Source organism: Bemisia tabaci, chromosome 1 (assembly GCF_918797505.1).
Source record: "Bemisia tabaci chromosome 1, PGI_BMITA_v3".
Taxonomy (NCBI): Eukaryota; Metazoa; Arthropoda; class Insecta; order Hemiptera; family Aleyrodidae; genus Bemisia; species Bemisia tabaci.
Window position 1 is genome coordinate 7,874,751 of NC_092793.1, and position 16,323 is coordinate 7,891,073.

Genomic DNA, 16,323 nt, shown 5'->3' on the forward strand with positions numbered 1-16,323 from the left:
CGTAGCGCGACTTTTTCAAAATTTGTAATAAATCAATTCGATGTTAAAATTTTTGGTTCAAAATTTACCATGAGATATTCTTTTGATTTTTAGGGGGAAGTCGAACTGAGCGTCACGTAATTTTTTAGAATGTTGCCGACGGATGCATTACGAGGGGGAAGGGAAGAACCTCAGCTGTCAGCGCTACGTATTTTGTGAACGGCCAGAACGGCCCTTAAAATCGCCAACAAGAATGGCTGCGGATCTCTCTTCAGATGAGTTGATGGTTGTTTTCTTTTGACTGTCAGGCGCAGAAGGACCGATTTCCATTATCTGCGCAGCCCGGCGGCGCTGACAGCTGTCAATCCTTGATTTCTATTGGACGGCAGTCACGCAGTCATTTGCAATCGGAAAGTAAACAACAGCCGACTTATCTTACGCAAGTTCTGCCTTTTGTTTATTCTTTCATTCCCAGTCATTTTGTCCAGTGCTAATCAGTAAGCAGTAATTACATAAAAGTATATAAGCAGTGTTGTTGCAGTGTTTCATTTTGATATTTGATAACGCATGTATCGTAAACTTTTCATCAAATAGAAGACCTAATCTGATCTTCGTACTTCTGCCACTCTTGATTCTGTAGACTTTTATCTCTTATCTCCAATGTGCCCATACCGAAGTGTTGTCTCCTGCCCGTTGAGTACAATTGTCCAGATTTCATTTTAATCATGACCAATTCGTGTACGAGATTCGATTTTATAATCACCATTTGCGTGTAATCACCGTGTATTGGGTCCACCGTCCAGACGATCAAGCAAGAACGGGTAGATGATTCAGATCCTAGAGCGATCGGCTTTTCAATTATCACCGTTCTGTGTTCAGACATTCCTGATCATCATTGTGATGGTTTTTCATAACCAATGGCAATTTTTGAGCAAAAACATTTGAAGAAGGATATCATTGATGATACTCATTCCTTGTCATGTACCATTATCAATGCTCAGTTGACTCAAGGCCACATAGTAAGTAAATTCTTTGATGATATTAATTCTACTTGAGTCCATGCCGAATGAGTTTCCGCACTTTTAGACTGAGTCAGAAGATCCACCATTTTGATTCCTCCATTTACTTCACCTATGAAAGTGATGTCAGACGATCGTCTTTCGCAGTCTAAAAGGGCGCACTCTTGTTTAACATGAACTCTATCCAGGGTGTATTCGTCTGACTTGGTCAAAATCAGTCAAATATTTCATCAGCCTCAAATATATTTCACTTTTGGTTGTTTCAAGTCTCTCCGCCCAATTTTCATGACCATATTTAAGTGTAGTTTTGCAAGAAATAGGTACAAATTTTACTCATTTTTCTCAAACTTCTTAACAATTCACCCTCCTGTTGATCAGGAGATACGCAGAAATAGAGGAAGGCCTGTCCTCTCCCCCTGTAAACTACTTAGCTCCTCTGAAGGAATGAATAAACTTTTCGGTGGGAACAGCTGAAAATTGCCCATGAGACCACTCAGTTTTTCAAAATTTTTCAGGGGAGGCTCTCTGGACCCCCGTTAATGCCAGGGTGATCCCCCAAACTCCCCTTTGGAGTTAGGGGTTTCCTGCAAATCCTCCTCAGTGGGGTGTCTTTTTGTGCTCCCCCATGAAAAGTTCCCAGTTCTCCTCATGGCAGTTTGCACCAGTGGCATGTGATTAGTATAATTTCATATTTAGAGCGAAAGACCATTAGAATCTTTTAGCTCCAGTAATATTGGAATGAAACTCGGTGATCAGTCCCAAGCCATGTTTCAAAATTGGATTTTGATGCTGCCTCTGTCCCGTGTTTATTTAAGTACCTATCTATACCAATATTCAGTTTTCCTTCTGCTAAATAAAGGGTGCATGGAGAGCAGGACTGTGCATCTTTCCCTTGAGGAGTTTTAATAAAGAACAATGAGAGCAAAACTTAATTCTATCTGGAATGTGGTAAAATTTACCATAGAACTTGAAACTGTTTTTTAATTAATTTTTTTAAGCTACACTGAGGAGTTCAAAAATTGAATCATTGCTCAATTAATTACTTTTTAAATTTATTTTCCTTCTTACTATTTCTGTTCTTCGCAGGATTATACTCTCAGAGTTTTAAGAAGTAAATTTGAAGATAAAGTATGGCATGTTACCAAGCGGTACAGTGATTTTGACAGCTTATACAATGCCCTCCAAATCAGTGGCCTCAAGTTTCAATTCCCTCCGAAAAAGTACTTCGGCAATCTCAACCCTGAGTTTGTTGCCGAAAGGCAAGTTGGTTTACAGGTCAGTATTATGTTTTCATCTTTCCAAAAGAAATGGATTGACACAGTAATCGAGCATTTTCCAATATTTTTTTCCTCGTATTTTATGAAGGAATTGATGTACTCATCGTGGTAAAGGCACTAGAAACTTAATAATAACTCCTGCTGAAAGAACATTACGGACTGTACCTGGGGTCCGCCTATTTTTGCTTTATATTATCCCAATTCAAAGTTCACCACCTTACAATAGCAGACCGTTTTCTACAAAATTGATCAAACATTGCCAAAGTTCTGTTTTTCAGTTTTTTGGAAATAGCTTCTAGTGTGATACAAAAAAAAAAAAAAAAAAAAAAAAAAAAAAAAAAAAAAAAAAAAAAAAAAAATCTGTTCAAAGGGCCTAAAAATCAACTCTTCAAGAATTGGGGTGTCGAGTGCAGAAAGGAAACTTTCTCAAGAGTGCCCCATGGGGTCTATGCATAACTTGTATCCTTCACTAACATTGTACCAAATATGCATTCAATCCTTGTAGCAAAAGGCTTTTAAAAAAATAGTGTAAATAGAATATTTATACAGTATTAAAAAGTTATCAATATTACTATATTAAATACAATTTTGCTTTTCTCCCCCCCCCCCCCCTTTTGAGGTCAAACAAATGGAGTACCCTCAAGTAAGGTCTATTGTCTCACCTCTTACGTCCATTCTCAGAGATATCTCATCGCCCTTTTTTTTCTGTTTTCAGAGTTTTTTAGACACTGTATTAATGAATCCTATATTATCGTTGTCTCTTCCGGTGAGGAGATTCCTCAATCCAGAAACTTATTCCATTCCATTTCAAGGTAAATCACAGCGCCTCTCATTATTTTATAGTTCAGTCAATTTATTGCCAGTAGTGATAGTTTAAGTTTTATAAAGATGTATATAATATGAGCTCAAAGGAAAGAAAGGAGAATTAGTAACATCTACATCAATTTAGTCGCTCCTCACAAGCTTTTCTGTAAAGAATCAGACAATATCCAATTCATAATTGCAACCATCAACTTTTAAAAATTTCGGCTGACTCGTTAGGTAACAATCCATCGGGGACTTTTTAATGCAATCTTACTTCAAAACAGTCTACTCGATGTTCAGAGTTGTATTTTTATAGAGCATTATAATCATTGCATAAATATGCATTATTGTAAGGGCTGCTTCAAAAGCAGTGTTTGAAGTAGCATTTATTTAATTTTCAGAGTCACTGTACACTAATTTTGTCCCTTGTAAGCCAAAAATAGAGGTCTATGCATAAGTTCCTTCTACCTAAGTTTAATCTGTTTTTTTTTTTTTAATCTTTCAGAACAAGCCATGACTAAGGTCTCCATGATTCTTCGAGGAGAACGGGATTATGAAATTGTCAAACCTCTAGACGATATTGGTTGGAGAATTAGAAAACAATATGTTCACATTCGTAATCGGAATTCCAGTATTTCAAAACAAGATTTTATTCTTGCTTGGATTGAGTTTGGGCCCGACAAATATCTAACAGACAAAGAATTGCAGTCAAGTTTGAAATGTTTGATGGATTTACAGGTACTTGACAATAAACCTCTTATATCTTTATTTATAGCTTATAACTGTAAAGTTTAGCACTTATCTATAAATCTTTATCGTATTGGCTAGTTAGATTTAATTTTCTTCAAAAAAGAGTTGCAGTAGAATTGTTAAGTGACTACCGGTCAATCCCGAGGCATTTTTTGTGATGAACTCATGAGTTTTGGAAAAATAACAGTATTACAGGATCTATCATTGTGCTCACCTTTGCATACTGTGAGCACATACCTCTGAAGAAATGATAACTGCATAGTGCAAATTATGTCTGGATATAAGCACTCTTTCTTTAAAAGATAAAACTTTTAAAACACTTTTTATAGTTTTATCTTTTAAAAACTGGCTCCTTTTTACCAGCAGCAAATTACTATATGTAACTATTATCTTTTCATTTGTCTTTCAGCATCCATTCATTGAGCCAACACTATTAGCTGTTTGTAACGAATCTGGTGGGCTAGTTATTAGAAGATACAATCCACCTGGTAGTTTGCGTGATATTCTGTACGGATCCTCCCCTAACCAACCCTTTTTGAAGAAATATTGCAATCCAAAAGAAAGGAAACCTCTACCTCCAAATACGGTGGCAAATTATGCAACTCAGATTTTGCATGCATTGAAGTTTCTTCGGGACAAAAAACTTCCTTTTGGTAACTATCTACCTTTCCACCATTCCTCTTCTTTTCCATCAGGGATGTGCGTGATGTACAATGGAAAAGTTTGATCACATTTTTTCATGAAAAATCATCTATTTTATCATTTCTATTTTGAAAGTAAAATTACAATGACCTAACGACGCTGTAAGTCACAATCACATAACTCGGTTTGCGATGTTGCAGAATTCCTGCCATACTTTATTTTTTAATAGGAAAACTACTCAACGGGAATTCTTTAAAACTGCCGTGACTTTTCTTCTCTGTGCGAAGAAAATTCTACAAAAACTTCAAGGAATGATGTCAATTTGTTCTCCTAAAAAAAAAATAACATAGAAGTGGAGATTTTCAGACACCGCAAACGAGATATGTGATTGTCAAATTACACCGTCGATACTCTTCTGAGAATAGCCCTGCAATGAAAGATTCAGCCCTTTTATTTAGCGTAGAATTCAGAAGATGCTATTTCAATATATTTAATTAATTATCATTTTGATGCTATAGAGATTCAAATATTTGTTGAAAGGGCCGTCAGTTTTTGTACTTTCTATCTAAATCTGGCAATCAAGGCATCTTTAATATTTTTGCTTGGGTTACTAAATATGTTTGATGAGTTGCAACCTCACCAACAGTTTTGCCATTTTGTCTGGAGTCTGTTTCATAAACAAACTCATAACATAGGGTTCAAAAAAACCCTTTAAGGCTTGAAAAAGTTATTTAGAATGGAATGGTGATGGAAGGTTTATTGATCTACCCGGGTACCAATTATATAAAAATCTGTTGGATTATTCATAAACCGAGTGCAAATCTTTGTAATGACTAAGAACTAGTCGAAGAGAATTTTAAGGTCACCATGTTCTCTTTCTTTTTTGAAAAGGAGTTTTAAATACTAAAATCTCAAAATATAAGTACCTAAGTAGAATTTGTATGCGAACTGTTTCGATTTATATACATAATTTAAGACACACAGATGGGTCATGTTGAACTTGAGTTTTGATTTGGATCCATAGCACCGCCTTTGCTCCCCAGTTTCGAAAATCTGACTTTTGGCTCACTTCAAACTGAAAATTCTGAGGCATGCCAAGTACATATCACCGTGTATTTTTAGGTGCGGAGTCCAAAAATTACCATATTTTTCCCATCAGACACCAGCTTTTAAGAGAATCGAACTTTACCAAAAAAAGCCCAATTTTTCATGCAAAGCTCAATTAATGGAGAAAAACAGAGGTCATTTTCAGAATCTGCATTTAATATTTACTTAGATACAATTCTTAATTGATCAGTGAGCCCACACGTATTGACCAGTTTAGTATTATGTACCATGTTTTAATTTTTCCAGGTCATTTGCACACCAGCAACATTCTAGTGGAAAATAACAGAGTGAAATTGACTGATATTGAGAACAGTCTTTTTGGTGTTTCAAATTATTATCGCCCTTATATATCACAGCTACGGAAAGTTAACACAATGGAGGCAGTTGACGTGTATTGTTTTGCACATACTTTGTATGAAATGTCTACAGGCTCTCCTCTACAGCAGTCAACATGCGATGAGCTTCCAGCCAATTGTCCTTCCATGTTCAGTGAGTATTTAGGAAATAACAATACTCATTACAATAAAACAACCATCTAATAAAATCTCTTACAACACCGTGTAATTTTCTAAAAATAGAGGCCCTAAAGTTTTTTTGGACTATTTAGGACTTCTCCTATTGATTAGACTACTCAAGCTTTTACCGGATAGAGTCCGCATCAAATAAGATTACACACTTTTAGACTTGGACAGAAGATTGTATGACGTTAGTTCAGTATTAAAAGTAAATTCAAGAATCGAGATGGCGGACCTTCTATTGCAGTCTGTAAATGCGTAAATTTATTTGGCATAAACTCTACCTGAAGTCCAATTTTCATAAATCCATAAGTGGGCTTATAAATTGGAATAGGCTATAGGAGACAGGCATTTACTTTTGGTGGCTGAAACTGAATTTGACTTTTCGAACCAAATATGGCTCTCCATTTAAAATTTTCACGAAACAGTGAACTCCCCCAAGTAGGGTTTTAAAGGCTCAGAATGTGTATTTCCATCAGATTTCCTGTAGGTGGTACTCTAATCTGAATGGTGCTATTATTTTTTCAAAATTCCAGTCAGTTTCACCAGAAAAATGGTGGGCTGATCATCCTAAATTATTATCATCATAATGAATTGCATGGTTAACCAATTGAAATCTCAATGCCGCTATTGACTGCTCGTTTAGAAAAGGTTAGGGGAGAGACCATTATTTGTAACTAGTCTAAGAGAGAAATTACCAAGAAAATGAAATTTAACAATTTCAGAGTCATTTGATGTAAAAATATTGAAGTTTTAAAACTATTTTCAGTCATTGATTTAAGTATTTTAATTGAGAGACTAATACTTTTACATTCCGTGCTGCGAATAGAAAGTATGTAATGAAGAAAAATTTAGTAAGAAACATCCTCGATGAATCAATTTCTTGAGTCCTCGGGTAAATTAGCACTTTTCTAATCTTTATTGGCATGCCTGTAATGAGTTCCAAGTGTTTCTTTAAAGAAAAAAATAAAGCTGCGAAAAAAAAAAAAATTAAGTGAACCAAAATTTTAGTATCTCTTTTTACACAGATGAAAGGAGTCCTAGCAGGTCATAACTCATCAGTATCTGAGTAATTTGTTCAAAAACTTAACCTAGGCAATACCCATTTCTTCATGGTGCCTGCATACATTCTCAGTCGAGAAGTTTTGGAATTCAACCCCCTCTTTCCTCTAAGATTCAGTAATTCATCAATATCTTATTGTTTTTTTTTTTTGTTTTTTTTTTGGTTTTTTAGGACCAGTTTTGGAACTCATTTTATCATCTGAAGCTTGTCGAAAGACAGGGTTACCAACTTTAGATTATCTCCTAGATCACCCACTGTTTAGTCATAATTCATTCATTCCTGTCACGGAACCAAAACCACATTTCAAGGTGTCATCACATCTAAAAGAAGCCTTCCGGAAACTATCCTTGCAAATTGAAAAAAGGCTTGGCGAAGAACAAAAAAAGGTTTGATATTTATCATTTTTATCCCTGAAAATTTAACATTCAAAGAAATTTGTATGTTTACTTATTTGGATTAAATTTAATCTGCTGTATATTTAATATGTAAATCTTCTCTCTTTTTTTTCTTTGATTATAATTTAGGCGCCATTGATTTTAAATAGGGTCTCCCTCCTAAAATTTGAGACCGAAGCTTTTTTAACTCTTCTCCTGTGTGTATTTGACTCTTGAATTTGATAGTTGGTAAGGAAATGTCCGGAGGTGCAAGCTGCCATTTTTAAGGCGTCATTGCCTCACTGGAATCATAAAAAATTTTTTGCTCAATTCCCTTCCATTTTTATTGGAGTTCGTTGAACAAGTATCATAATCAAGCGTAAACTAAATTAACCGCTCGACCATTAATCAAGCATAATTAAGCATTTCTAAGTGGATAATATAGTTTTGATATTCGGCATAGAACGGCATCATAACAGGGCATAAAAATTAAACTAGGACTTCTACAATCAACACGCAGCATTTAATTTCTGTATAACCAACCGAAATATGTCATTCATGCCAAAAATTAGTTATTTAGGTTTAAAGACCACCTTCAAGCGGCATTTTTGCAATTTTTATCCGAATGCCAGGGCTTTCTCTTCTTCATTTGTGTTTTTCTTCCCATTTAAACTCTTAGGTGTCAAACACCTTAACGTAAATGTCAGAATTAAGTGAGGTAAAATATCTCAAAACATTAGTGCCTTGAGGTAACTGTATTTTTATTCTTGGTTAAGTACTTTTATACATATTAGTACTTACTTATAGCATACTTTTTTTCTTTTCTCATAGATAAGGTACCAGAAAAAGCTCTATTTAATGCAAGAGCAGCTCATAGTCGAAGAAAACAACAGGCAGAAGGAAAAGAAAAAACAAAGATCGGTAAATTAAACTTATCTCAACACTCAACCTATTTCCGATAAGACTTTTATTAAGACACTCGTTGCCTTCTTTTAGAAAACAATTTTTCAAACTTGCTCCAAGGGTTGATCTAGCTGTAAAGTTGTCGTGCAGTATTTTATTTGCTTCTTGAATCACATGTCATCTGGCGATTAGTTGAGAATCTTAGTATGAAAGAGCATTTACAGAGGGGTAGTTGAGAATTCAAAGGTTAATATTCCAAAATGTCTAACAGGGCAGTCCAGAGATGAAAAAAGTATAAAAATCCCTGCAAATAGTGACAAAGCGTTTTTAATGATTTAGGCCCTGTGTTATCCTCTGTCCCTAAGGCCTCTCTTGGCTGAAATCCGTGCCAAATAAGATTACGCACTTTCAGACTGCAACAGAGGATCGTTTGACGTCAGTTTAGCATTGAAATTAAATACAAGAATCAAGGTGACAGATTCTTTATGCAGTCTAAAAGAGCATAAACTTATTCAGCGTGAACTCTATGCCACCTTCTGCGCATTTTAAGTGGCATAACAGCCAAAACTGGTGTTCTGTAAAATGGCAGCTGTTGGTAAGTAAAGAGCAAAAGGAAAAAAAGATCAATACCCTGAAAATTTTAAGGTGATTCTAAAATAAGGAGGCTAAAAACGTTGCATCTTTGATTTCACTATGTATTATAGATATGAGTCTTACGTCTGACTTAAAGACCAAAATTGCAGTGCAAGTTATCGGTGGGTGCTAATGATAACCTTTGATTTCATTTTTTAACCTTAATTTGCAGCTTTAGTGCCTTTGATTTTCCTTTCAAAAAATGGTAGTGTGGTTAGGTACTTCTTAACATACTCTAAATGTGCTAAGCCTGCTCTTGTCTTCTGTCTTAGAAAAAACACTCCGAGTCTATCGCCAATGGAAAATCGGAAAGGTGTTCTAGTCCAAATAGTGTCGCAACCTCCGCAGGAACTGTCACTCCACCTTCTGGTAATGATACATTTATATTTCATCTGAAATTCATTTTGTTAAAGGATATGAAAATGTCTGGTGAACAAGAAATATCTAAATATTTTTAGTGACCTCAAGGAATGAGGTCTGTATTTGCAAAAATATGTACAGATCATGGTCATCCAATCGGCTATTCTTATAAACTCATTATTTAGCTTGATGATATCATGACTATTAGTACTATTTTTAAAACTAAGGGGCTTGCATGAACAATGGCCAATAATAAATTCTGATGAAAAACTGATCGAAAAGTTGCAAGAGCTGTGGTTCTTTTTTCCACTGATGGGATTCTAAACGACTCCCTTACTTGAAAGACTTAAAACTCTGTATAAAGGGAGCCAACAAATTGATTTCGAAAGCAATGTACACTGTGTACCCTAATAGCGCACCAAAAAATGCAAACTAGATTGAATAGAGGCGGTGTCTTGACTACGATTAAAATAATTAGAGAAAAGAATAAGAGAATTGAATTGATGTCATTCTGGTCTTTTAATTTCTCACTAGGAATCATGCCAATCCAGAAAGTTTTAGTAATTATTCTATACTATAATAATTTTATAATATATTGAATACAAGAAAAGATCATTCTTCTTGTAATGAGATTCATTTAATGCATTTGGGACCCCTGAACCAGTCTCAATAGGCTTTTGAATCTTAATCTCCATACTTCTGCATCGGATTGTTTTATTTATCTTTTATCGTACTAAGGCAAACATTTTTTGTCTCTTTTTCTAACCAAATACTTTTAATTTACAGGAGCCTCATCAAGCCACTTCACTCCTCCTTCAGCTTCAGATTTAGCGTCATCATTGTCAACTCCTCCTCCTCCTCCTCCCCCTCCTTTTCAAAGCAATGGAAACTCCCGATCAGAGCTTCTGAATTCCATCTGTAACTTTAAAAAGTCTGAGCTGAAGAAGACCAAACCAACGTGACGAATTTCATCCTCTTGACCCTCCCACAGTTTAATGTTACCTATTTGAATTTTTTTCTAATCAGTCACTTGTATCCTTTATTTTTCTTCCTTTTTCAGCAAACCGTACGCTGAATTTGTTTTAAAGTTTATTCACAAGTTAACGCTGAAACTGACGCTTTTATTCAATGTTCTTCATTTAGATTGTTTGATCAGTAATGTACTAGGTACGAATTTAAGCATTCTGATGTATGTTTCTGCTTCCAACTTTGATGTGAAACACGATATAAGCACTAAAAATTGCTGAAATCAACCCCTAACCAAGATATTAATGTTTTTATTTTGCATTGGTTACGATGAATTGAATTTCCTGTGCACAAATAACAAGAGTCCTCTGGAATCAAACTGCACACTACAACGGTTTTGCTTCTCAATCATGCAGTGTTTCTTCCCCACCCTGTGTTATTCAAAGTGTAAAAAATGTACAACAGCTAAGGCTTACCGCTGATAATGAGGTTTTCTTATTTTCATACTCTAAAGACTTTCATGGTATCAGTATAATTCAAGTAGATTACATTATAATTTTTTTGTGAGTGGGAAGTTTGAATAGATGCATGAAAAAACGCTTACATTTATGTTAGGAGTTACTTTCAGTAATTTTTGATGTGTTAATTGTGTTTCACGTTACATTTAGATGAGGAAACATGTATCATAATGCTAAAATTCACACTTTATCTAGTGGTCCATTTGTGATCAAAAGTACAAAATATATTTTCATTAAGCACAAGTCTAATATGAAATTAATCTAACAAAAAAGTGCAAGTAAGTTCTCCTTTTGCTTTTACTCATCTTTGCTTTTGGCAGTAAAACTTTTGGAAATTTTTCTCTGGATTTCTTTCATCATTAAAATTTATAATCCTACATTGCTACTTGTACATCGGAGTGTAATGCTAAATCTACAAAGTAATGTCACCTGCTAATTATGCAGAACAGCAACACCATCATTGGGTGGGTTAATTCAGAAATATGGAAAATGACACTCCTCATTGGAATAGTCGCCCAGACCATTTTCATAGAAAGCTAATCCTACTGGAGGATATTTCAGGTCTTTCCCCCTGTTTTCCTTATTCAGGAGCCTAAGCGACATTAGAATGGTATCAGAAGGCACTATCATGTGACAAGCCAATTTTAAATGAAGATAATTTAGTAAAAGCCATCAGTAACTGGACACAAGCTGTTAACATTTTTCATGAAGTTTTATTTGTTGTTTTGTAAAGTGCCATACATCCAAAACTCTGGTGTACCTAACCTCAGTCAGGATCATTTCTCTTTTTGTATGCATTTGTTTAGTTCCTCATCCTTGGAGGTATTTTTTCCCCTGATCATTTTAGCATCAAATTTTCTCTTGAGTCTTTACTTGCAAAAACTGTTTCCATCAATTTTTTAACAAGTGAACGCATGGTTCAAGTCTGTAAACTGATTACACCGTGAAGAACACTGTTAAGTTTAAACGACTGAGTCGTAATTTGCAATTATTTTACCACAACTTTTTTAAGAATCTGCCAAATTTTCTGTCCCTCATCCTGTGAAAACTTTCAAAAGTAATTTGAGTCCAGCACTTGTTTGTTATTTATCCTGGAATTTCCTCAGTTGAAAGTTGTGCTTTATGAGTGTTCTAAGTGACACTTGAATTATTTATTTTTAAAATGACCTGCCTTTTTAGATGTTTAATTTACACGGATCGCTGGCGGATCTGGGGTATATTTCAAGTATTTGTTGGTCAAAATTCTCTCTGCTCTCTTCTCTAAACTTCATCTTAGGCGTAGGGAAGAAGCCTGGCTTTCTAAAACCTACTTCAGTGTGGCCTCTTGAAGAGCACTAATAGTAGTTTTTAAAATCAAGTGGCTCAAATACTGAGCTTTCCCTGAGTCCTTAATATTAAGCCCTATGGAGGCATGTAATTTTCAAATTGTTTTTCTCGGTTCAAGCTTGATGCGGATTGTTGCGTTTCCTTCGAACTCAGCCCCAAGCATAGGATCTTTTTGGCAACAATACTTGAAATGATATGCCAACCTGAAGTGGTCATTTTACCCTTGATTTTCCTATTTACATTCAAAGTTTCAATCATCCTAGACCTCGTATCAAGTGGCCATTAAAAAAGTTAGAGGCACTTTCACCAATTTTTACTGAACCATCTTCATGCAGTCACTAAGCACTCACTCAAATACTAAACTGATCAGTTTAGATAAAAAATCTTCCTCCGTTCTCTCTTTTGAGTTTTAAAAAAATCTTGTGAATCATGTAGGTTTTATGTCATTGAATTAAAATGTTCTTAATCTGTGATGTATAATTTATGTTATTGGATACTTTTATGTTATTCTTTATTGAAAATATATTGATTATTATTTTTACTTGTGCTAGTTGGCAGAATTTGTTCTGCTTTATTTTGAGATGCCTACCAAAGTTATTTTTATTTTCTTCTTAGAAGTTGCTTCCATAATTAGCTGTGTAGAAAAGGTTAGGTGTAGCTATTAGATAGTGGGGTAACCACAGAATACGCGCTCTGTTTCAGTTCGGTTAGCAGCTCTCATTTGTCATGTAGACCTTTCAAGAGGGAACTTAGGATGATTTGACGGTTGCCATTTTTCGTGCCAGAGCGACGTGCGATATATCGCATTAATTCGTTCCATAATTTCAGCTACTTGTCATTTTTTTCGAATTTTGAGCTCGTACTTCTGTTCTCATGAGACTAAAGAATTCATGTACTATATTTGGCAAAGAATTCAACGTATTAAAAGCAGGGGTTTTCAGAGAAAAAATATTGCATTTGATGCTGATATCGAAACTGCACTCGAATGCGATATTTTTCCTCTGAAAAAACCCTGCCTTTCATACGTTGAATTTCTTTGTCAAATTTGGTACATGAATTCTTTAGTCTCATGACAACTGAAGTGTGATCTCAAAATTCGAAAAAAATGACAAGTGGCCGAAATTATGGAACGAATTGATGCGATATATCGCTCGTCGCTCTGACACAAAAAATGAAAAGCGTCAAATCACCTTAAAAAGAATCTAACATCTCAGTCAAAACATAAATATCGGATCAATACCAGCTCCTCACTTCATGAGATAATTGTTTCATTGTGTCATCAATGTTTAAAAATCTTGAGGATGAAATTTTGTAATTTCAAAAGTTGAGCTTTTTAGTAATACTTTTTTGGAGCTGTGAAAGCCATACACATTTTCAGTGGCAACACTTTTAAATACCTCATTCTGATTACAAAGGTACAGTCTCAGTTGCAGAACTGCCAGTTGAAGACATTTCTGACAGCTCTCTGTGATCCAGAAATAAACATACCCCCGTGTAGATACATTCATAATAAAGGGAATTTTTAAAGTGATGCTAATGATAATGAAGAAAATGAAGGTGGATGTCCTAGACACTGTCTAAATTACCGCCACCTAATATTATTAGTGATAATGCTACAGCAGTAGAGAAATTTCTGAAAAACAATATAAGCTTGTTTCAAGCATCAGCTGATCTGGTTACCAAGTTTCAGTTGATAGATGACAGCCCTAAGTCCAAAAATCATCAATTAGACACCAGCTCATTCTGAAAACTGCCCTAGATCATGATCTTCCCCTTTTTTACAATAGTATCAAATGAAGTGAGGGTAGAGGTTTTCTGGAGAGGGCTTTCCTGAGTCCGAAAAAATAAAAATGAAATTGCACAAGTGATAAGAAACACATTGGGACTAGGAACAAACTCATGAGCCTTTGGGTGTGAGGCAAGAATAGGAATCTGAAGAGAACTTCTTCAGTAACGATCTACTTTCCCCAAAAATGTGACTGAAACACGCACAAACACTTAAACTAATTGGTACTAGATAAATACTCACTTTAGAAAATTTTAGGAAAATCTGTCGGTTATATTTCTCCTCTAGGTAGATTATTTTTGAAAAATAAAGCATGGACGGAGATATGAAACATAATGATCGAAAAACTCATTTGTTCATACAAGCCATTGAATATTTGTACCAACATACCTAAAATTGGAAAACTAGTTTTGTTTGAGGTTTTTGATGAATGAAGACCATTAAAAATAGGTGTAGAAGAACATAATTTTTCTCCACTTCTGAAAACTTGTTGAAAATCCTGTAATAAAGGAGGGCCAGAAATAGCTTTGAGTACCTGTATAGCAGGGGTATGGACAGATCGCTTCATGGAGGGCTCAGGGCCCGAGAAGGCAGCCAACCTTTTCACACACTGCCAAGTTTCAAAGTTACCGCCAATCCTCAGGTTCCAACTCAAACAACGATGGCCAAGAATGCTCATATGTGAGCGTTCTTCCATAAAATTAAGTAAATTTATGCAAAAACTAAGTCAAATATATATTTCTTAAACAATGGGTTGAAACAGTTGCAATAACAAATTGTTCTGGATCATAAAAATTCATAGGTTGGCTGTCCTCTTGGGCCATAATTTCATGCACAGGGGCATCAGTGTAGTCATGATGGACTTTTCGAGTTTTAAATCTTTTGATACTCTCACAGCATGATTGGTACTCTACAGTAGCTGAATGAAAAAATTATCAGTCTGGGGCCCTTCGCAAAATACGTAATACAGAATGGTGAATTTATCAATCCTGCCCCCCCTTACCCTTGTTACGCTTTTGAGGTGTAAGTTCTTATCCTCTGGAACTGAAATTCCCACGTTTTCGCCACTTTGGCCTTTCTTGATTTGGAATGATCAGCAATTGATTTGAGAATATTAGGAATGGGTAGCCATAAATAACTGACAGGGCGTAAAAGGATTTGATGAAATATTTAATTTTTAAGAAGCATAGCGAACCGAATATTGGGTACTTACAATGCTTGTAAAATCTTGTTACTTCAATTTATTCTATTCACAATCTATGCAAACTTAACAAATACTTCCAAGGAAGCAAACATCTAACAGTAGTAAGAGAAATTTAAGATGCAGAGACAAGTTTTACTCAATCCAGTAGAATCGTGTGCCGTATTTGGCTCTGCCTTTAGCTTCTATTGCTGGTGGATCTTTTGGTGTGTCTTCGAAGACTTGCGGAGCCACAGGTTCAGGTCTGGGGCGGTCAGTATGGTGAACTTTGACCCTGCTATGGTATCCAAATGCAGGGCGGTCAAGGCCTAGATTCTTCTTAAGGCACAAATCCATGACGGCTTGAGTTTGACGACATGGAGCATGTTGGAGGTCGCCACTGGAAAGGTCCAGACATTCTGCGTGCTTGGTGAACTCATGGAAACAGGAAGCTTTCACTTTACGGAAAAATTCAAGAGAGCAACTGGTGACGGCTTTACCATATGGTAGACACTCACGAATATCTTGAGTTTCTTTTCGACATAGCATAAATTCATTGTTGAAGTTCTCACAGTATTTTCCCAAATGCTGGGCACCAGCCCTGAGGTAAGGGGTACTCAAGGGTACCTCCTCAACTTCTAGATCTTCAAAGCTAGGTAGGTAAACATCGTTGGATACCATGTCAAAAGCTTACTGTTGACTTGGAGAATTAACGCAAAAAAAAAAAAACACTTAGATTGAAAACTTCTACATGAAACCACTGATAATGATAATAAATCTCGCACTCACTGATAAGATGATAAAAACTGCTTAAAGATAAAGAGTACCAAAGGAGGTTGCGGATGCGGGCAGAATAATGTGATTTTATACTACGTCACACTATTAGTAGCCAATCAGCGATAAGACTAGTCCAAGTTCTGACGTCACGCCATTGTAAAATGCCCCGACAACCAATCGGTCATCGGCCTCATCCTCAATCCTCATCGTTGAATTGTTTGTTTACTTCATCATTCGGGAATTGAATTCGGCATGCCCGGTCGATTTTGAATCGTTTGTTGTAAGTAATCGCCATTCACTCACTATACTCACGACTCGTACAAATTTTTAGTGACATGATTCAT

The 16,323-nt window shown here is 35.6% G+C and overlaps 2 protein-coding genes across 2 annotated transcripts; one reads left to right on the forward strand and one right to left on the reverse strand.

Annotated features, from left to right (window-relative positions):
- The first annotated feature begins 283 nt into the window (after positions 1–283).
- On the forward strand, positions 284–12,777 carry LOC109039396 (PX domain-containing protein kinase-like protein). Its single transcript, XM_019054868.2, has 10 exons — positions 284–998; positions 2,085–2,273; positions 2,991–3,087; positions 3,585–3,817; positions 4,239–4,482; positions 5,825–6,067; positions 7,328–7,542; positions 8,362–8,451; positions 9,339–9,435; positions 10,213–12,777. Exons 1-10 carry the CDS (start codon positions 897–899, stop codon positions 10,386–10,388), a joined length of 1,686 nt encoding a protein of 561 aa, XP_018910413.2. The 5' UTR covers positions 284–896; the 3' UTR covers positions 10,389–12,777.
- Positions 12,778–15,171: 2,394 nt separating this feature from the next.
- Positions 15,172–16,041, reverse strand: ND-19 (NADH dehydrogenase [ubiquinone] 1 alpha subcomplex subunit 8). Its single transcript, XM_019056233.2, has one exon. It carries the CDS (start codon positions 15,881–15,883, stop codon positions 15,359–15,361), a length of 525 nt encoding a protein of 174 aa, XP_018911778.2. The 5' UTR covers positions 15,884–16,041; the 3' UTR covers positions 15,172–15,358.
- Between the last annotated feature and the right edge of the window lie 282 nt (positions 16,042–16,323).

Excerpts from the sequence above, each read along its gene's own strand:
- LOC109039396 (XM_019054868.2), top strand. The coding sequence starts at position 897 with ATGGCAATTTTTGAGCAAAAACATTTGAAGAAGGATATCATTGATGAT. Across the intron at positions 6,068-7,327 it reads CAATTGTCCTTCCATGTTCA|GACCAGTTTTGGAACTCATT; the intron begins GTGAGTATTTAG and ends TTGGTTTTTTAG. Across the intron at positions 8,452-9,338 it reads AAAAGAAAAAACAAAGATCG|AAAAAACACTCCGAGTCTAT; the intron begins GTAAATTAAACT and ends CTTCTGTCTTAG.
- ND-19 (XM_019056233.2), bottom strand. The coding sequence starts at position 15,883 with ATGGTATCCAACGATGTTTACCTACCTAGCTTTGAAGATCTAGAAGTT.